At 41.4% G+C, this 22727-nt stretch overlaps 1 protein-coding gene across 2 annotated transcripts in view; it reads right to left on the bottom strand.

Annotated features, from left to right (window-relative positions):
• Window positions 1-22727, bottom strand: part of LOC102457221 (formin-F-like) — a 125881-nt gene continuing 103154 nt past the window's right edge. For both annotated transcript variants that reach the window (XM_075901165.2, XM_025187918.3), the window contains 8 exons: window positions 18616-18706; window positions 17236-17322; window positions 13644-13796; window positions 9242-9371; window positions 9094-9126; window positions 6908-7011; window positions 4272-4355; window positions 1-720 (listed from right to left, as the gene is read on the bottom strand). In XM_075901165.2, coding sequence (XP_075757280.2) covers window positions 619-720; window positions 4272-4355; window positions 6908-7011; window positions 9094-9126; window positions 9242-9371; window positions 13644-13796; window positions 17236-17322; window positions 18616-18706 — 784 coding nt within the window. In that variant the 3' untranslated portion in view covers window positions 1-618. The remainder of the gene's footprint in view (window positions 721-4271; window positions 4356-6907; window positions 7012-9093; window positions 9127-9241; window positions 9372-13643; window positions 13797-17235; window positions 17323-18615; window positions 18707-22727) is intronic.

The following is a 22727-nucleotide window of genomic DNA, read 5'->3' as shown; positions in this document are numbered from 1 at the left end:
AAATAAATAAAAAAAATTACGCAGCCTTACACTCTTCTCATTATTCATTCTGAGTTGCCAGGCTGTAATAGATGCAGATGAACATGAATTTCTGCTAAACGTTTCTCTGTGTGGGTCGAGAGTCCACATTTTATTACAAAGCAGATGATACATTATTTAGTAACATTACAGTAAGAAGAATAAAAAAATTAACCGCAAAATTATTCTTTGCTTGGGAGGAATACATAAAATTCACTCAAAAGACTGGATAACAAAGAAAAGTATTAAAAAGAGAATTATAACATGCTGAGATTTTTCTCCCCTTCCAAATTACAGACATGTCAGTGGATAAAAATATTTTGCCCTCCCCTCCAAAAAGAGAGATGCATCAGTAAGAAAGTTAAAAACACAACCAGGAAGATGCACATAGGCAATCTGGGATTTTGATGGTCACATTTTAAAACCTCTTAAGTGTGTAGAATCTATTTTGACTATATCTACACAGGGCAAATTCACTCCTATTCAGAGTGCCAATAAAATTTCTATGCGCCATCTAGGTACCCCCGAAAGCTTTCCAGGCAACAAAGTTCCATGACACAACATTTAAGAAAAAGTTTGTTGCCTTTAACATTGGAGAACTTATGACATGTCTGCAGAGACCTTCCTGAATTCCCTAATAAATGCAGAAATCCAGCCAAATAGCTCTTGAGAGTCTTGATCTGGTAGTTCCCCAAATTTTACCTGTGAATTTGAAAGAGAAAAAATACTAAACATTTAACATTATCCAAATCCTTTGAGCAGAATCCAAGATAAGATTAAGTGCATTTATTGTTATTGGTTTATGATTACAGGAACATCTAGAGGCCACAGTTGAGACAGGGGCTCCCTTTGACCAGATATCATGCACATATATACTAATGCATTGTCCATGCTGCAAAGAGTTTAAAAATCTAACATGACAAATCAGAGAATGGAAATATAATTACCACAGTTTTACAGATGGGTAATACAGAACAAAGGGCTTCATCCTAAAAACTTTAATTGACATTAATGGTGGAGGATCAAGCCCAGAGACCCACGTCTCAGAACAGTGCATTTAGCTCAATGTTGTCCTTCCCCTCAATTTAGTATTCATCTGTGGTTTCAACTCATGTATCACCAAAATTCTAAATCCAGCCAGAAATCATCAGAATGGATCACTGGACCACAGTGACAACTGAGAGAAAAGGGATTAAATAACCGTGGAAATAGAGCTATCCCTACTGCTGATTTCTTCATATCTCAACTGAGACCAACAGAGGGGGCACTGTGGCTAAAATTATAATTGTTGCCTGTGATTTGGCTAAATGTGTAACTTTTGTGTTCTGGGATAGCAACTTAATAGATTACACAATAACCACATTAAGTTTTCAGACTATTTTTAATTAAATCAATTAGCCAACCCACAAAAATTAGAGCTATTCAAAAAAAAAAGGAGAAATTCATGATAAAGAACATCTTTTCTTGTTTTTATCTGAAATTTTAAAAAAACATATTTAATTGACTAGCTCTAGATTTGGTAAAAACATAGTCAGAAGAACAATTAAAAATTTCATCCACTGTTTTCTTCGTTATTTTTTCAAGTTATGAAATTTCCTCATAGATTGCAAAATTCCAATCATTTCAACCAGCTCAGATAAAAATAGCAAAGTTCTGGGGCGAGTATCTCTCAGTGTTTCTTGCTGAAGTTGTTCCACTTTGTATAAAATTCTTAAAGTATCCAGTAAGAAGAATGAGACAGAGATTGATTCTATAGCACTATGGTTAGGGCACTCACGTGGGCTGGGAGGGGGGGGGGAATTGAATTTCAGTCCCTGTTCCAATTAATATTTAATTATTTGTATTAAAAAAAAGTACAACGTCAGCAAAAGAGATTGATGGGCACACACCCTATGAACTAGAGGTAAGAGTGCTCCCATGAGAGAAAGGGGGCCTTTCACATACCACACAAATTCCCTAACCACTAGATTACTGTGTAGGAGCAGGGGATGGCATTACCCCTGCTTTTGTTTTCTGACTCTAGTCCCTTCTTTTTGTCAAAACAAAACATTGAGTTTCAGGTTGAATGACACAGTTATTTCACCTGGTACTTTTTTTTTCTTTTGATTCACCAGAAATTCAGAAATTTTCAGTTTCTCTCAGATCAGAGATTTTAGCTTCTCAGAAACTTTAAAAAAAACCTCTTTACACAGCTCTACTCATTGTCCTATTATCTTCTATAGCCCCAGCACCTGGTCTTGTAGGGACTGTCCAGTTTGGCCAATACAGATGTCAGAAGAGTTAATGGACACAAATGAGATATCCAAAAAGGCAACACACAGAAACCTGATGGGGACCATTTTAACTTTCCCAGGAATTCATTAACGGATCTCAAAGTCACAGTATTGTTTCAGGCCAATTTCACAAGCCAACTCCACAGGGAAGCCTAGAACTTAACTTCATTTACAAGTTTGATTCCTATAACAGAGGTACGAATAAAGACATTGGCTGGATGGCCCGCTACATTCCACATCCTGATGCCATAAAAAACAAACAATGGGAACTTAAGAACAATTTCTACCTTCTCTATCATCTTCATGTAGCACGGACACTCTCATTGATTATTTCTTGCCCCTTTTTTTCCCTTCTTTTTCCTTCTCTCCCCTCTCCTATCCCTCCTCCCCCCATCCCCTATTTATTTAGAAACTAGACCTTTAATAACTCCATTCATCTGAAGAAATAGGTTGCGCCTATGAAAGCTCATGATAAATAACATCTACATATTTTGTTAGTCTCTAAGTTGCTGCAAGACCATTTGTCTGGTATTTCTTTGGGGCAAGCCTGTTTATTTACAAATGAATGCACACTAAGGCTGTGTCTACACTGGGCCACTTATTCCGGAAAAGCAACTGCTTTTCCGGAATAACTTGCCAGCTGTCTACACTGGCCACTTGCTTTTCCAGAAAAGCAATGACGATCTACTGTAAAATTGTCAGTGTTTTTCTGGAAAAACTATGCAGCACCCGTTCGGGCAAAAGTCCTTTTCCGGAAAAACTATTCCGGAAAAGGGCCAGTGTAGACAGCACAGTAGTCTTTTCCGCAAAAAAGCCCCAATCGCGAAAATGACGATCGGGGCTTTTTTCCAGAAAAGCGTGTCTACATTGGCCACAGACGCTTTTCCGGAAAAAGTGCTTTTCTGGAAAAGCATCCTGCCAATGTAGACGCGCTTTTTCCAGAAATACTTATAATGGAAAACTGTTCCATTTTAAGCATTTCCGGAAAAGGGTGCCAGTGTAGACGTAGCCAAAGTGTACTTTCCCTGACAGAGTAGGCACATTCAGGAAGCAGTTTCCTTGTTCAGAAATCCAAGCTTGATTTCCAGTCAATCCTGTGCTCAAGAAGCTCCAGCTCTACTCCTTCTCAGGACACACTTCCTGTTTCTCTCATGATCTCCTGGCTCACTCACTCTCTCTCAAGCAACTAAATCAATGCCTTTGCATTTGCCATCAGTCCCAAGGAAACCTCTTGGCCCACAGTCCTGCCTCTCCCCTGGGCCTACAAACAGTCTAGTGCCTTGGACTGTGGCTTCTATTGTTTCAGATATCACTAAGAAAAAGGTCATTTAATTGCTTCCTTATTTCACCTGAATGAAAGATAACTGGCATGTTCAGTTTGTGACATCTGTAATAGATTAGGAATCAAAGATATTTTTGGGCAGTGACTAATAAACTCCAGCATAACACCACTATTGCTACAGCCAGAGGAATTGAGCTGGTGATACTCTGATAGCAGATTTTTTTAAAATGTCATTGTGGAAAAAGCTTTAAAATTTTTGTCACCAAGTTTCTCCCCAGGTGACTCTGCCCTCCCTCCTCCCCCTTTTTTGAATTGCCTTGGGTCACCAAGTCTTCCTGAATTGTCAAAATGGGTCCCCATCTGGAAAAGGTTGGGAACCGCTGGTCTATTCAAATGCTAGCTATTTATTCATTTTGTTTACCATGAACCCTTAAGCTCTACTTGTTATATAACAATGGTTAGAAATTTCAAGGTGAGCCCCTGCATTTCCTGTTATCGATAATAGCTGGAGGTGCATAGCACTGATCTATATACAATGTGGAACATGTATTTCTTACCAACGTTGCACATAAATTTTTATGTACTGAGGAAAGTATCTAAGTCATGTGCGAGTTGCATTTATGGAACCTTGTGCATTTTTAGAAAATAGCTTTTAAAAAGAAAGATGTCTTTCAATTAAGTTCTAATATAATATATACCAGTGTTTCATTGTAGAGCTTCTTCATTTCATCGCATCTTTTTGACAGTTGTGAAAGGTGTCCTTCATACTTCTGAATTAGATCCTGTAATACATTTTTTTTAAACCCACAATCTTGAATTAATACTAGGACACGGTATGAAAGCAATACTTGACAGCTGTCAGATGATTCATTGATAACAACAAAAAAAGAGAATGCAGGTCAAATTTTCCAGAAATGTTCCACAAAGAATGCAAGATATGCAACATACCCACAATTTTCTGCATTTCCATAAATATGAGGTCACTGAAGTCAATGAAAGAGTTTCAGAATTTGAGACCTCTCAGAATTTTGCGCACTGGCATTAAATCTATTCAAAGTGATCGAAGTACAAAATGTAAGTTACAAATTATTGGGACTTGATTTTCAGGAGATTTGCTCCCTGAACTTTAATATCACTGTTGCTGCATTCTAATACTTGTGCATTCAGGATTTAGTGCACCAAAAATATGCTTAGCTTAAGAGTAAGTATTCACGTCCAAGTTATCTGCTGGAAATAAGGCTACAGCATTGTATATTTTGAAATGGCATGTTTCTTAACAGCTGTTCTTTTCTAATTTTTCTTTTCTAAAAACACCTCAGCAGCCCAACACTGTGACACTTAATTTCAGAAAGGGGAACTACGCAAAAATGAGGAAATTAATTAAAAAGAAATTGAAAGGTACAATGCCAAAAGTAAAATCCCTGCAAACTGCATAGAACCTTTTCAAAGACACCATAATAGAGGCCCAGCTTAAATGTATACCCCAAATTAAAAAACACAGTAAGAGAACCAAATAAGTGCCACCATGCCTTAACAACCAAGTAAAAGAAGCAGTGAGAGATTTTTAAAAAAGCATAATGTAAAAAGTGGAAGTTAAATCCTAGTGAGGAAAATAGAAAGGAACATAAACTGTCAAATTAAGTGTAAAAATTTAATAAGAAAAGCTTAAAAGGAATTTGTAGAACAGCTAGCCAAACACTCAAAAAGTAATAGCAAAATGTTTTTAAGAACATCAGAAGCAGGAAGCCTGCTAAACAACCAGTGGGGACACTGGACAATTGAGATGTTAAAAGAGTACTCAAAGATGAGTAAGGTTATTGTGGAGAAACTAAATGAATTCTTTGTTTCAGTCTTCACAGCTAAGGATGTTAGTAAGATTCCCAAACCTGACCCATTCTTTTTAGGTGACAAATCTGAGGAATTGTCCCAGATTGCGGTGTCATTAGAGGAGGTTTTGGAACAAATTGATAAACTAAACAGTTACAAGTCACTAGGACCAGATGGCATTCACCCAGGAGTTCTGAAAACTCAAATATGAAACTGTGGAACTATTAACCATGGTTTGTAACCTATCCTTTAAACCAGCTTCTGTACCTAATGACTGGAAGATAGTTAATGTGATGCCAATATTTAAAAAGGGCTCTAGTGGTGACCCTGGCAATTACAGGCCAGCAGGAATGGTCTGAGGTGGGCTGCAGCAGCTAGTGCCTGCAGAGCCGTCAATGCACTGACATCATCATCGTGGAATTAGGAGCAACGGTAGTTCGAATAAGGATCTTTAATTTGAACTAACTACTCCGTGCCGCGTGTAGCCGTGGGCACGGAGTTCAGACTAAGGGGGATTTAAAAATGGCGGCGCCCGGGAACATGCAAATGAAGCCCGGGATATTTAAATCTGGGGCTTCATTTGCAATTCTGCTTGCCTTCATTACCCTACCTAGCTCGAACTACCGAGCTAGTGTAGACAAACCCTAAGAGATAGTGTGTGGTTATGTTACTACTGGAGAAGCCAGGAGGAAGACAGGAATGTGGAAAATCTGTGTGTCTGCCATTGTCCCTGCTTTTGGGGACAGAGTCAACCACACAAAATCTATTCTTGGGGTAGCATTTTCCCTACTGTGCCAGTGCAGCTCTGACATCATCTTCATTGTGGGGGAGGAGTAGGGCTCTGCCACCCCCCTTGCCCAGCTGCTAAAGGATGGGATATAGCAGCTCTGTGGAGCCTGCTCCCTTCCTCATTCTGCTACCTATCCTGTTAGTAGTAAAACCAGTTGAAAAAAAAAAGACTAAACTTTTTCAGGCGAAAAATGCCTTTTTATCAAAACCATAGTGCTTTGGGAACATTTCTCAGATCCAGGATGGAATTTCTAGTCAGAAAAGAGACACCTCTCTGAGCATCATCACGAGTCTGGGTGTCACCACATTCACCAGCCATATGGAAGACCCAGGCTCAAACTCCTGCTCTGCTGGGTTTGGAGTAGGGACTCGAATCTGGGTTTCACATTTCCCCAGTGAGTGTCCTCGGCACGAACCTATCAGCTATCTTGGAGCAGCTCACACTCCCCCCCCCCCCCCCTGATGATTTTTTGCAAAAAATTTTCACAAGGTCTAAGTTTTGTTCTGTGTTGGAACAAAAAAACAGATTCTAAAGTCTCCGGAATTTTTCTGAACCAGAAGTGTTGGTTTGCAGCCAGCCCTAGTAAGCAGCCTTCACAGAGACAACCATCTCTTTGTACCCCATTATACCAAGCCAAGTTACATTGAACCCTAACCAAGTAAAACACATTAGACCTCAGCAGTTTACAGTCTAAATCTAAGTTCTGGTAAATGTTACCTTTAATTCTTTGCAGAACTGTGACTCTTGAGTTCTTGCTTTCATAGTCTTGGACTTGATAATCTTTCGGTACTCAATAACGTTTTCCAATTCTTTCTTTAAAACTAACCACAAAAGAAAGGGATCAATGCAAGAACTTCCATTCCAGGCGCACACACTCTGCTGTATAAAGGCCTGCCTTTGCCTCACAGAAAAATCACACTGATTTGAACCTTCAGCTCCATAATAGCGGCTGCTACCATTTGAGCTACAGGACTAACTGCAGCAGGTGGCAGCAAGAGAAGGCTATTATTCCAGAGGTAGGATGGACCACTGAATCCAGGTGCTGGGTTCTACAGGGCTGACTGAGAGTGCAGTCCCGTCCTCTTTCTCCTCTACCCCTGGAGTTGGAGGAGTTCCTGCCTTATGTGGTGCCCCCAGGAGGTAGGACTGGCCCCTGAGGCCACATGCTGGGTATGGGATTAGATGAGGGGGAAGACTGATCCATCAATTTCTTTCTCCTTCCTTCACCTGGAGAAATGGGGGAGCTCCATCTAGTACCTTCAGAGGGAAGGGGAATGTACCATGTAAAGGGTTCAGGGCTGTCAGGGAGCCCAGTCTAGTTCTCTTTTTCAAGTTCCCCAAAACTATAAATAATCTGGCAGTTCCTAGTAGTTCCAAGCACACAGTGTTTGTTGTTGCAGATTTGGCCATGGCAGCATGAGCCTGGCCTTAGAATGGTCATTGATTTAGGCAGGCTGCCAAAATGCTCCCAAGAAACACAAGTGACAGAAGGGAAATAGCTATTTTAATATTTTATAGCATAGCAAAAGCTGAGTGAAATCTGAGCGAAATTTCATAGGGCGAGCTAATAAAGCACTTCTATAGCCCAAGGGTATATGCCCGATCAAAGGCCTACTGCAAACAGACACACAAGAGCTTCTCTGAAGGGTCATCCTTGTCCATATGCCTCAGTATACACAGCTGAATAAGGCACCTGAAAATTTGGGGGCACCGCTGGGTCTTACTGTCCACCCACCCGCCTCTTCCTCTCCCTGTTCTGTGGCTTTGCTTCCTCCAGGGAGAATTCTCGTTAACTTCAAAGTGAAAAAGCCTGCAAGAGCTATCAGCAGATTTTGAACCTGTGAAAGGGCCATTGAAGTGGTAATGAAGCCATTTAACAGGCATTTGCCAGCTCCAGCAATATACCGTCAGTTTCTGAATTTACTGTGTTCATCGACAGGTCCGTATTTTAAAATTTGTTTTAAAACTATTTCATTAGTGTGTTGCTGAAGTTTATAAAATCACATCTCTAAAAAATTGTCACCCCCTTCCTCCCTGGGATTTCGTCAGGCAAAGAGGCACCAGTTTAGTAGTACTGCCCCATAAATCCTTCGTCTGGCCCTGCTTCTCTGAGTAAATATCACCAGGATCTTTTATAAGGACTGCCAGCTCTTCCTATAGTTAGTGCTTCTGTCATTTTGCCTAGCATAAAAGATGAACATCTTGGTCAATAGTTTCAATCATCATCCCTAGCACACTTTTGTAAAAGGTGAATGAAGCTTTTGTAAGCCTCCTGCTTCTGATAAAACTGAAATACATTTTTATTTGTTTTTTATGCCTTTACTGGTCTTCAAGGCCCCAATCCAAAACCCATTCACTTCAATGGTCCTCATACCAATGAATTCAATACCTCTTTACATGTAGCCTCAAATTCCCTCAAAACCCCCCCACTTGCTATCTCATATATGAAGTTTTGCTCCTTTCTACTGACTTCACTAGAGGTGCATTGTCACTTTCTAAATGATACTGGTTTAGCTCAAATGGGTTCTTGAACTTCATTACTTAACTATATTCAGTTTCTCCTTATTTTTCTGCTGCCTTCTGTGACTTTCCTAGAAGTAATTTTGATAAAGCACCTGTATCATTTAACATCTGAGTTTCAAGCAAATTTAATGGATTTTGCTATTATCAGGCAGTATATTTCTGATAGATCATTTCTAAACCACATGGACACACAAATATTTCATTTTAAATTCCACATGATAACATGACAGGTTATATATAGCCATGGCAACCTGTTACCTCAATATTTTGAACCTTTACTTCCTTTACAAACTACAAAATAAATGCAATGAAAACCTGTTTCGAGTGACTGCACAACTTATGAAAGCGTTTCCGTGAATTTAGAAAACATATTTACATACCATCAACTTCAGCACGGAGACCTTTGATGGAAGCTGGAAAGGAACAGAGTGGGAGGTTGGAGAGAGAGGAAAAAATGTTAATAAAAATTATGCACATAATGTGAAGATGGAGACTTTTGCAAAGCGGGTTTTTTTTTTATCCTCTTACCACCAGGAACAGCTTCAAATTCTGTCAACTCCTGAGAAAATTTAGCCAAATCAGGCTCATGTAAGAAGATCTGTTCCACAAGGGCATGAAGCAAGGTGATCTTCTTCTCCTTACCCCGCAGCAATGATAACTGCAAATAGAATACAGCAATAAATTGACAGTCTGAGATATTAGAAGTTTTAAAAAAAATTGGAACAGCAGGGATGTTGATAGCTCCTAGGTAAATTTGATGGGAATAGAAAACACAATGGAATTAAACCTTTTTCTTTTCAATCTTCCATTCCAGATACATTTTTGCTTAAAATTAACTTTGCATTTTCTTAGATCCTTTCTTCTTTTTGTAATGTCTCATTTTGCTTTTGCCTTTTTTTTTTGTTCTTTGAAACTTAAGATCTCTTAATTGACTGCCATGGATTCTGCATCTCCACATATGTGCCCACTCTGGCTCCCATTTATGGGGTGTTCATGTAGATAGTAAAGTTCCTTCCCAGAATTTGGGAAGATGCTTTGTCGCAGAATATAATTTTGAATATATTTTTCATTAATATAGATATAGCATTACAATACTTAGAAACTGTCTGAGAACTGGCACTCACGTTATAAATTACACACTCACATATTAAAGTCTCCTGTGGGAAAAGAATTCTGAATATTTAAAAAACCTTCTCTTCTAGTTACAGACCAGGCATAACCTGAAAATATTCTTAAAAGGTTCAAAGCAGTTTATAGAATGTGCAGTCGATTCTTAGTTCTGGGATCAGAGTATATTGTGTTAGAGCTGAGTGAAGCGAGGAAGAGGTTGCATGGACAGGAACTGTACTCAGTGGCAACATTTTCTGCTGACAAATCTTCAGGAGGCAGGGAAAGATGTGAGGGAAAATTCAACCCTTGTAAGTGCTAAGTTAGTTAAGAGATTGTTTAAGAACTAAGGGCCAAATGATGGTTGTCCCAGGGTAAATGTGGCAAGTGTATAGGATTGATGTGGTTTTATAGGGTTAATATAGCTGATGGAGGCAGTTGGGCACTAAGGGTGTGTCTAGACTACAGGGTTTGGGGGGGTTTTTTCGAAAAAAGGCTACTTTTTTAAAAAAAAACTTCACCTGCGTCTAGACTGCAGCCAAGTTCTTTTGAAAGTAAATCAAAAGAATGTGGCAGTTTTTTCGATCACGGTAAACCTCATTTTACAAGGAAGAACGCCTTTTTTCGAAAATACTCTTTCAAAAAAAGGTGCTATTTAATATAAACTGTGCTTTTTTGAAAGAGAGCATCTAGACTCTCTTTCGAAAAAGTGGCTCGCTTTTTCAAAAAATCTGCTTGTAGACTAGATGCTCTCTTTTGAAAGAAGCTTTTTTGAAAGATTCTTTCAAAAAAGCCTCTTTCGAAAGAGGCTTGTGGTCTAGACATACCCTAAAATGGCCAGCATTCTGAACAGCCCAGAATGGTTATATCAGGATGGAGGGATGCCACCTTGGGCTGGGTAAACTGTGCTGGGGGATTGAATCCTTTGCCTTTGAAAAGGTGCAGCAGGTACCACAAGTAAACACGGTTCTTCTCCAAGCAGCTCTCAAGCTTTTCTGACTGCTGCAGGCGTAATGATTCCTGTCACCAGTGCTCATCTCCCTTCCTCTCCTGCACAGCTCTGCTGCGCCTGGCAGCCTTCCTCCAGCCCTTAGTCTAAAGAATCCTTTAGAACCTTTTTAAATTTTACATAGAGCAGTCTAGTGCATTTTGATTGAGGTGGAACCCAACTTTCTTGTATAGGTTCCTTTTTTCCTCAAAGGTTCAAGGTTCCCCAGTTCTTGGTAACCCTAAAACCCTGCACCATTGTCTGATCCATGCATGGAGAACCTGAAGTTCTCTCTTTCTTCTTGGCACCACATGTGGGCCATTTCAGAGAATGAACCATGGAGGTCCCAAACTTTAATCTCTTATCTAGCATCCTAAACTTTGCCTTCAGAACCTCTCTCTTACCAGACCATGTACCATGACCAGTGGCTCCTCCCCAGCACTGAATACAAATGTGGGCATCCCGTAAAACTGTGATGTTTGCACCCAGTACACAATTTACCTTCTGATAATACAAACCCAAATGTTTCTCTAATAATAAAATCCCCCATTGCTATTACCTTGCTTTTCCTAGTAAATAAGGGCCCATCTCCAGGAGTGGTATCCTCACTGCAAGAGGATACTATAACATCATTGGAAAGGAGGGTTCAGTGGTGGGACTTATTCCCTTTGCTTCAGTTTGAGGTTCTCTTTCTCTGAGATTTTCACCCTCCTTGATAGCACAGTGATGATGTGACAAAGTAGAAAATTTCTATGGGTGTGAACTGTTAGCTCTCAGAGCAGTAAGAGACAGATGTATGAATGTTACCAACAACCTGGGCCTCAGCTGGTCATTTGAGAAAGGACTGGCCGAGGTCAATCACATACCAGGACATTGGCTTCTCGCAACCAACAACCCAGAGGAATATAGACTCCCCCCATCCCCCACATCCCCACCCCCAACAAGGAAGCTGAGTGAAATCTTCTAATCTGAGAACAAAGGATGGGGAAGGTTTGAGGTGGGAGATAAGAGTTATCTGCTCTAAGGAGTCAGGACAGTCACCCGAAAAGTGACCAAGAAGGTCAGACATAGAGACACACTGCTTGAACAGGGGGGTTCACTACAATCTAGGTGAGGTTCGGGGCTAACCAGAATGATCAATGCTTTAACCTGCAGTTGTCTGTGCTAATCTAGGACCTTCTGTGTTCCAGTTGACTAAGAAACCCAACTGTTTCCACAAAACTTTTGTTTGAGCCTCACTGCAGATGCTTGGTGAACAATGTTCCCTCGTAGTTTTTTTAATCTATGTGTGGAATAAATTTTGTTAGGTGCACCATAGCCAGTGCAGTTGTGCACCACCAGTAGAAACACATGCTACTGGCTATGGGAACTCTACTAATCAGCTGTGTGGCACCTGGATCTCTCCCGAGTGATTGCCCAAGCACTTAGTTTACAGGGACCACTGTTGATGAGATGTGTGGGCCCTCCTGCCAGGCTGGGAGTGGAATGGAGCTCTGAAGCTCTGTGGCTCTGCGACGTTCCCAGGCAAGCCCCCAAGCAGAGGTAGAATCCACACGGGAGGAGAAACTATGTGGGGGTTAGGGGAGGAGACAAAGGAAGCCTCAAGCCCTGGCAAAATCATTGCAGAGGGGTCTCAACTGCATAGGTCCCCTTCAAGTGTAAGGACAGCCCTGGGCATAGCACTGGCCCCGTGGATCTGTGACAGGTTGTCTGATTGGAGGTGGAACACTCTTGTTCCCTGAAAGTCTCCTCTCCACAGGCCCACTGATTGAGGGGGAAGGAAATGGGCAACTGCCCCGGGACCCAGAGAGTCAAAAGGGCTTAGGGTTCCAGGCCACCACCACTGCTACTGTGGCAGTGGTGGTGGCGGAAGCTCCAGGCCCTTTAAATTGCTTCCAGAGCCCCACACAACTAGATCTGAGTGCCTATGAGGGCTGGCTGGGGGGCAATATGCTGTAGCATGGTATGAGTGGTGCTAAGGGCTGGCTGACTCCAACCTCGCCCTTTCTGGGAGCAAGGCACTTAACCCTCCCTCCATCTCTACCCGTCAGCCACGTCCCGCCTCCACCTGCCTCTCTTATCTCCTCCAGTGCAGACACAGAGCCTGTCCTGCCTCTCTGACAGACATGAGATGCTAGGGCTTTACGCTTGCCTATGCCAACTGCCCATAAGGCAGGTCCTTGTACGTGCCGAATTCAGAGTAATAAACTTGGCAGCACCTCTTTGCTGCTGGACTTGTGTCCACATTCTTTTTATGACCACGGGTCTTTTCATTGGGGAGAGTTATTGGCCTAAGATTGGAGTATGTTTATTAAGTGTATGGTGGAGGAAACTTTCTCTTCTCCCTTTTTCCTCCCTTCTGTCTTTCTTTTTCTAGAAGGCTTTTCTGGCCCCCTTCTAGCACTTTGGTTAAAATCTCTTAGCCGCCTCCCCTGTCACTGAACACTCCTTACAGCTGAACATCCCTCATTAGCTCACTCGGTCTTGTGCTCTGTCTCTGGCATTGGGGTTGTCTCTGCTCTAGAGCTGGACTTAGAAGAAATGCCTCTTGCACTAGCTTTCTAAACACCCTTGCAAAAGTCCTTTGATTACTCAGGAGTTGGCTGTTCTCACTGAGTCATTCCTGCCCCCTTGTTAAGGGATTCTTAAGGGTAATGGATCAACGGACAGCAGGCTACAGCCTCGTTCGGAAGCTCTCAGAAGTTAAAGACAATTTGTTAACCCGTTTTGAACCTAGATGTGCTTGTCCGGGCTAAAAGAAAATCAAGTTTAATGTTAGGTTAATGAACATGCTTCATAACACAGTTTTCAATGCTAGGAAAAATTTGAATTTACTTTGGTCAAAGAAGACAATCGAAATCCTTTGGCCAGCTTTCTTCCAGCATTTTCATTTAAGTAGTTCCCAATGGCTAAGATGTACTCCAACACAGCGACAAATTTCTGGCTGGCTTGAAGCTGTTTGCATGCTCGGATCTTCTGGTTTATTAGCTGAAACACAAAAGCCTGACTTCAGTTCATCTGGAAGGTGGGAATGAAATGAGCTCTTTATCTCTCTCTTTGCGAGATCTAACTGTTTAGCTAAAGTATACAAGCTTTATTTTAGCTGTTGTAAACCTGTCTTTACATTAATTTATCTAGGAGGATAGGCCAGAAGTTTTCACAATCCCCTTTTTCCAATTCTGCCATCAAGATAAAAGGAGTGTTAGCAAGATTTCCCTGTTTCTGATGAAGATGTGCCCTCCCTGAATCCTGCCAAATTATTCATACCAGAAAGGATTTATTCCTAGTTTCATAAAATACCATGAAGAGACTATACTTTGCTATTGGAATAAACCAGATTGTACCAACTCCCAGGGGAAATGGATAGCCTGGAGCCCACCAGAATGTGTCTATCCTTCTTCCCTGTCTAAGGATGTCAGCTGGACACTGTAATATTCCTTCAAAACAATCCAGACATTTTTCCAGGGACAAACCTAATCATTTCCAACAATCAAAGTTAATATCACTGCTTGCTAGTGATGCTGCCTTCTTTCTATGGTTAGAGATGAGAGATCTTTAAAAAAAACAATAGGAAAAAAAAGTGAATACATTCTCCAATTCCTCACACTTTCTATGGGCAAGATACAAAATGTACAAAGTTGGTGAGAAGGGGGAAAACCCTTGTTAAAATATGAGCTGTACATCAGAATCAGGCATTGTACTCAAGTTTATTGATAATACACTGCTATTTTATGTATAATTCTATCCAATACACATGTATGTTATCAAGCCCAGGTAATGAGACACCTAGGGAACTAATACTGTGCAGTGAGTTGTAAATCTCCCTTGATTTTATTATAACTTAGAGCAATCATTATGCCACATTCCCCACATATTCACAGTTATTTTATTTCAGTGCAGGATGGCAGGAGTGTAACACTGAGCTTGACAGGGTCAGAAAAGTGTGTCTCTCCAGTGTTCTCTGTCTGCTCTTCTTCTGAGCTGTGCTCAGTGTTACTGTGGTTTTAATTAGAACTAGGACTGCCAACCCTCCAGGACTGTCCTGGAGACTCCAGGAGTTAAAGATGATGCCATGTGATGAATGCTCCAGTAATATGTGCAACCAAAATTGGCAACCCTAATTACAGCTGACATTTCCATTTGGAGGCAACTTTCATTTGTTTTCACTCCACTACAACATGAAAACAAAATCTTTTGAACATTTTTGCAAAGCCTGATTTTGTCACAACGTCCATTTTCAGCTCCAAATGTGCACAGCCCGGTGGTTAGGGCTCAGGCCTGGGACTGAGGAGATGCAGGATCCAGTGTCTGCTGTACCTGGCTCAGGGTAGAGGATTTTTTTTTCTCGGCTCGCTCTGATTCAGCAAGAGCAGGGCGTTGAACTTAGGTATCCCAGCTCTTTGGCCAGTCCAGGATTCTAATTAGGCTACGAGTCAGTGAGTACCTAGTTCTGAGTGTATGTATGTGTGTCTCTTTCGCCAAAACCAGTACATCTCTGTGAAACGTTCGGACGTCATGAAATTGATCCAACCAGCTCTGATTTTAACACCATTCCTGTCGGCTGCCAGGGCAGGGGGAGTGGAAAGTGGAAGTTGCCCCGGAGCCTGGCAATTCAAAGGGACGCAAGAGCCCCAGCGACTGCCACAGCCTGGAGCCCCGTGCCCTTTAAATCACCATTGGAGCACTGCGCCACATGTTCCAGGTGGCTCTAGGAACTGGGGGGTGGGGCGGCATGGCATGCACCAGGAAGCACAGAGGGATGGCTACCCCCAACTCTGCTCCTTCTGCCTGAGGCCCTGTCCCTTTTGAGAGCACAAAGCTGAACCTCCACCTTGCCCAGGAGCCTTCAGAAGCTGTCGGTGCCCCCAGGACTGCCTGGTCAAAAAGATACTAGTGGCTCCAGTCAGTACCACCGGGCCTTTTAAAAATCCAGTTGGCAGTGCAGTGGGACTAAGGTAAGCTCCCTACCTGCCCTGACTCTGTGTGGCTCCCAGGAGGTGACTGGCAAGTTCCTTTGGCCCATAGGCACATGGGCAGCCAGGGAGGCTCCATGTGCTGCCCTCGCCCCAAGCGAATCATAGCCAATGGGAGCTGTGGGGGTGGCGCTTGTAGGAGGAGGCAGTGCACAGGCTCCCTGAGCCTCCTGCCTAAGAGTCACATGGACCTGCTGGACAGGAGCCACTTTAAGTAAGTGCCATATGGACACCGCACCCCCTCTCATGCTCCAACCCCGAGCCCCTTCCCATACCCTGAAAAAGTTGGCCTCAGACCAGAGCTGTTTCTGCACTCCAAACTCCTCCGCCACACCCCACAGCCTGCACCCTCCCCCTTGCACCTCAACTCTCTGCTGCAGCCTGAGTTCTCTCCCATACTCAGACTCCTACCCAAAGCCCGTCCCCATCTGCACTCCGAAGTCCTCAGCCCAGAGCCCCCTTCCATACCCCAAGCTACTCACCTCAGAGTCCACACCCCGAACTGAGCTCTCACACCCTAACCTCCTGCCCCAGCCAGGTGAAAGCGAGGGAAGAGGAGGAGAGATGATAGGAGCAGATGTGCCCTTGAGAAAGGGGCAGGACAAAGGTGTTCGGTTTTGTGCCATTAGAAAGTTGACAACCTAGTACAGGAACAAGAGGCCTGAAAACTCAGGAAGGGATTTAAACTAACAGGGGAGCACTTCCCCTGCTGGCTGACCAATGGGAGCCGGCATTCTCCCGTCACTCCACTCGGGGCTGCCAATCCAATCAGCACCAAGGTAGGACAGAAGAGGTAGCATTTAAAAAAAATCCTATGGTATTTTACTATAGCAACTCCTCAAATACTGCAATGTCACTTAAATATGTTGTTCTAGTTTACGCTTTTGAGTGGGGGAGGATTATTATTGTAGAATACTGTGGCTCTTTAAAATAATAAAGGATTCATCCACTGAGTACCTTAATAATATTCCATACAACATCCAGAAAATGTCAAACGTGCTGATTGGTTTGAACTGTCTCATGTCATTCAGTGCTGAGGTCCTGGTTTCTACAGCTGGCATTGGGTTGATACATGACTTCAAGTTTTGGCTTATCCAAGGGTATTTTAAACACATCAGCAGGTAATACATATTATATTTCACATCTAGCCCATCTCTAATTTAGTTTCCTACTAGTTTCAACTCTTTTGGCTATAAAAGCTATGAACCATATAGATCAAAACCTTTTTGTACACTGCTTTTGAATAATGCAGTGAAATGACATCTTATACATCTAGCTGCCTGCATTATTACAATATGAGCTGTCAACACGATGGCTGGTGAACTGTTTTCCCATCGAAAAGTTCACCTCGCGTACACTGACTTTTAAAATTTGCATCAAAAACATCTGGTGCTTTAAAATGTAACTGATAGGTTTCAGTTAAATAGAAACCATAAGGAAGTCATGTCACTTACAGGCTCCAGATCACCCATGCACACAGGAAGTTCTCGTATCGTAAGCAAGAGATCCAGTCTTTGGCCCAAATGAGGAATTTTACACATCTGCGGAGGATAGCATTGAATCCGAATCAGTTGCAAAATGATCATCCAGCAAATGCTGTGTGCCTCAAACATGTACTTTTAATAATGGGTTTGCTAATTCAGACAAGGTGTAGATTTTTATAGCGCTGATCTCATATATTAATTTTACACTACCCTTAAATATTTAGGCATGCAATTGCTCACATAAGGTGCATGTGCAAATAAAGCAGAGATACACAAGTATTTGGGGCCAGATATCTTTAAAAGAAATAAAACCAACCTCTTGGGAATGACAATTGGCTCTTTATACACACAGTTCTGTATCATTTCCAGTTCTGGAAATCTGGTTCAAAATAATCCAATCCCTCCTCGTGTAGATGCTCCAAGTGGCCCCGGAGCATCTACACGAACATTATTTTGGACTTACAAGTTCAGGAGCAGCATTACTCCTTGTGAAAAGCAGGACTTCAGAATTCAAATTCCACGGCCTCTTATTCTGGGATAACAGGCTTGGTAGTGTGGACGCATCACTTAGAAAATCGACCTTTGGGGGCTAATTTCGAACTAAGGTCTTAGTGTGGACCAGGCTTTAAAGACTAAGGGTATGTCTACATTAGCCCCCTAGTTCAAACTAGGGAGGCTAATGTAGGCATTCGAAGTTGCAAACGAAGCCCAGAATTTAAATATCCTGGGCTTTATTTGCATGTTCCCGTCCGGTCGCCATTTTTAAATTCCACTAGTCCAAAGTAACTCCAGTGGCTACACGCAGCAGTGAAACGGTAATTCAAACCAAGTCCTTAGTTCAAATTAACTGTTACACCTCATTCCATGTTCGAATTAGTTCGAATTACCGTTTCGCTGCCGCATGTAGCCGCGGGCAGTAACTTCGGACTAGTGGAATTTAAAAATGGCGACCAGATGGGAACATGTAAATAAAGCCCAGAATATTTAAATCCCAGGCTTAATTTGCAACTTCAAATACCTACATTAGCCTCCCTAGTTCGAACTGGGGGGCTAGTGTAGAGATACCCTAACAGATTTATACGGGCATAGGCTTTTATGGGTAAAAAACACTTCAACATGATAAAGTGGTTTTTACCCACAAAAGCTTGTGCCCAAATAAATCTGTAGTCTTTAAGGTGCCACAGAACTCCTCATTATTTCTCCATATCCTGACTTTGGTTGAGATTAGACATATAAATGCCAAAATATCATTAAAAGGACAATTTCTTGAAGTATTTTTAACCTATGCTGCAAAAGGGAACCCCAGAAATCTCACATTACATGTTATTAATCATTGATACATTTGCTTACCTCTAGCATAAACTGATCAACCACATGTAGCTCTGAAAGCGATCCCTTGAAGGACTGATACATTTCTAAATCTTGTGGAGTTGGCAGATATCTAAGAAACAATGAATGAAAATAAATTATCCCAGAAAAATATTGTATTACTTGCAAATTTACCCAGTGTTGCCCAGTAGTGCCAAAACAGAGCACTCCTTCAGATTTCTCTGTTTTATCTCTTTTCCGCAAGGTTTATTGAGAAACAAGCCTATTCAAGGTTCGTCCTACTTTCTAAAGTAGAAGATTTCTTTACAGGTTTACATCTTTAGATAATTCTCCACCTACAAAAATATATTCACAACACCACACTGTTTGTCTCTTGGTGACCTTCTATTCTTTCAGAGTACCTGACACACACACTGAATTCATAGCATATAATACAAAGGAAAAACGATACTAAAGTTTTAGCTAGTATAGGTGGGAAGAAGCATTAAGCACCTTAAGAAAAGTCAAGGTCTAATATCTGCTTTTCTTTTTTCTAACGACAGCATATTCAGTTTACAGAAAAAGTAATTAAAAGTTCCTAGAGATGAATCTACATCTTCATTAGAAACATGACAATTGATTCCAAGGTAATTAAATAATGGGAAGTTTAATAAAGCTATTAAGAAACTAAACCAAATATTTTAATGTTTTAAATTCAGGACAAATAACACAAAGGAAAATGTGTTCTAAAGCTGTCAATAACTCAGATGAATAACTGTTGGGATTGGGATTATAAAGATATAATTATGATCAGAAAATAAAATTTCCCTAGGAGAAAAGTGACTTTTGCTAAAAAAAACACACAATTTTTTTATCAAATCACAATGGGTGCGTCTAGACTGGCAAGATTTTTCACAAAAGCGTGTGCTTTTGTGCAAAAACTTGCCAGCTGTCTACACTGGCCACTTGAATTTGCACAAGAGCACTGACTTTGTAATGTACAAAATCAGTGCTTCTTGCACAAATGCTTTCACACTCCCGCTTGGGAAAAAGCCCTCTTGCGCAAGAATACTTGCAGAAGAGGGCCAGTATAGACAGGGAAGAATTGTTTTGCGCAAAAAAGCCCCGATGGCTAAAATGGTGATCGGGGCTTTCTTGCACAAAATCGCGTCTAGACTGGCCACGGATGCTTTTACGCAAAAGCAAATCTTTTGCGCAAAGGAACTTGCCAATCTAGACGCGCTTTTGCAGAAATACTTTTAACGGAAAAACTTTTCCATTAAAAGTATTTCCACAAAATCATGCCAGTCTAGACACAGCCAATATGTTTGGTTTTCAGACACAAGATTTCAATTTTAGGTTTTCTGATTTAAAAACAAATCAAAAGAAAACAAAAACTTCTTAAGAAAAATTTTGTTTACTTAGGGTATGTCTATACAGCAAAGTTATTTCGAAATAACAGCCCTTATTTCAAAATAACTTTCCTAGCGTCTACACAGCCAAACCGCTATTTTGAAATAAATTCAAATTAGCAGAGCACTTATTTCGAATTTGGTAAACCTCATTCTATGAGGAATAACGCCACATTCGAAATACAGTAAAACTCCATTGGTCCGGCATCCAATGCTCCGGCACTCCTGATTGTCTGGCACCATCAGGAACCCGGAAGTGCTCCGAGCAGCTGGACAATTGAAGCTGCTCTGCGCCTGGCTTCCCTGATTCAGCCGCTGCTGAAACTGACCAGCAGCTGAATTGGGGAAGCCGGGGGCAGAGCTGCTGGGGTGCTGCAGGGTTGGTCCCGTAGCGCTGCCCCTCGGGGGACAGTCTGCCAGTTCCCAGGAGCCTGCCAGGGCCTGGAGAAGGCGAGCGCCTTCTTGGTCCAGGGTGGAGATCATGAACCTTATTCAGGTTTGGGGGGATGCCCCCAACATCCATGATCTCCTCACTAGATGGAGGAACGTGACCATCTGTGGCAGGATAGCTGCCAGCCTGGCCACCAAAGGCCACATGCGAACCCAGAAGCAGGTTTGCATGACAATCAAGTTGGTCCAGCGAGACCCCCAACCCTGAGCCTCCCCACCCCCTTCTTTCCCTTGCTTCCCTCTTCCAGCTCCCTCCTCCCAGGTTTCCCCCTCCCCTCTCCCATCCTCACTATTTCGAAATAACAAACTGCTATTTTAAATGCATTTTGTGTGTAGACATGTTATTTCGAAATATGCTATTTCAATATAAGATATTTCGAAATAAGGCTGTAGTGTAGATATACCCTAAAAAACCTGGTTTTTCCACGCTATTTTTTTCCAATGGAAAAATGTATACATTAGTCTAGTATATACACAGAATATTGAAAATGTAAAGCTCCGAACAATGAAAGCCAGTGCAGGAGTGAGAAAGTAAAGATTTATCTTAACTTTTCATAGATTCAGCCACACAGCTCCTCCAATGGGATTTATATGATTGAACTCTCATAATACTATTTGGAAAAATCAGAATCACTGCAGAGACATAGGGCAAATCCTTTTTTTTTTTTTTTTTTTTTTTTTTTTGGCTACTGATTCCAAAATTAAAATAGAGAATTCACTCTCAGAAAATAGGAATGACTTCTGAATCAAAATAACACCTATTTTTTTCCAATAATATTTAGCCAGCTCCACTAATGCAATTGGTTGTAATGAATTTATTTCATATTTAAAAGCTGAATTTTGCCAACTAGCCATTACCTTAACATTTTAATGTTCATGTAACTGTAAAATGTTGTGCATTTAGATTTCCCATTACATTTATATGTGGTAACACGTTCATTTTACACAGAAGAAGAATGCTTCAGAAATTTTTTCGTCATTCATTGAAAACATGTAAAGTATTTTGGCTCCTGTAACATACATCAGTTTCCCTAAATAAGGTGAGGCCAAGTTTCAAAAGTTCCCTCTTCAGCACATAGGAATTATCATTTTCTTAAAGGTTGTGTTGCTCTGAGTCAAATATTCTGCAAAGAAACTGCTAGGACCCAACACTTTTAAAAATCTGTCCACTTTATTTAGGTGTCTAAACTGGAACTGAAGGACACTGAACGGTTTTGAAAATTGGGCACATGTGGGCTGTGTCTAGACTGGCCAGTTTTTCCAGAAAATCAGCCGCTTTTCTGGAAAAACTTGCCAGCTGTCTACACTGGCCGCTTGAATTTCCACAAAAGCACTGATGATCTCATGTAAGATTGTCAGTGTTCTTGCAGAAATACTATGCTGCTCCTGTTCAGGCAAATGTCCTTTTGCGCAAAAGGGCCAGTGTAGACAGCTCAGATTTGTTTTCCGCAAAAAAGCCCCGATCGTGAAAAGTGCTTTTGCGGAAAAGCGTCCGTGCCAATCTAGACGCTCTTTTCCAAAAATTCTTTTAATGGAAAATTTTTCCGTTAAAAGCATTTCCGGAAAATCATGCCAGTCTAGACGTAGCCATATTGTCTGTTCAAATCTGTTTCAGATAAGGAGAAATAAGCTCTCAAACTCTTCCTGAAATTTGTGACTATATTCCTACACTCTGACAATACATAAGCACAGAACAGATTAGCTGCACGCTTATAGAATCTAACCCTTCACACAGCTGCATCGGCTAATGCTTCCCTCAACATCATCACTATATAAAAGAGCACTTTGAAATGCTGAAAAAAATCCCTTTCCATTTTATAATATTACTTAAGGGTAGGGTGGCCATATTTCTCTATGCTGAATATGGGACACCTGGTAAAACTGTATTCCAGCGTGTTCAACAGCAATTGGTCAGAACTATGCAGTACAACTGTTCAAATTAACATCAAACTGACAGAGCCCCTACGGGATAGGTTGTAATGTAGAGGGCAAGAGCATTGTTTAATATCCAGGGTAGGGTTGCCAACACTCCAGGATTGATCTGGAGTCTTCTGAAATCAGCATCAATCTTCCGGTAACTGTTGAAATCAATCCAGGAGATTTTAATAGGATATTTTAAGAAAATATCATTATGTTGGGGGTGGGAATCTCCAGGAATAACTTCAGGTACCGGAAATCTTTCACCAGGCTATCAATGCCTGTAAAAACATAAATATGAATTTATTTGTGCCTATAATATAGGAGAGTTACTGAATTATCTAAATCCTCTTCTATAGCATGCAGGTTTTGTAC

This window comes from Pelodiscus sinensis, chromosome 17 (genome assembly GCF_052426305.1).
Source record: "Pelodiscus sinensis isolate ZL-2025 chromosome 17, ASM5242630v1, whole genome shotgun sequence".
Classification (NCBI taxonomy): Eukaryota; Metazoa; Chordata; order Testudines; family Trionychidae; genus Pelodiscus; species Pelodiscus sinensis.
Note: the sequence above shows the minus strand (reverse complement) of the source record. Positions and strands in the feature narration are given on the sequence as shown.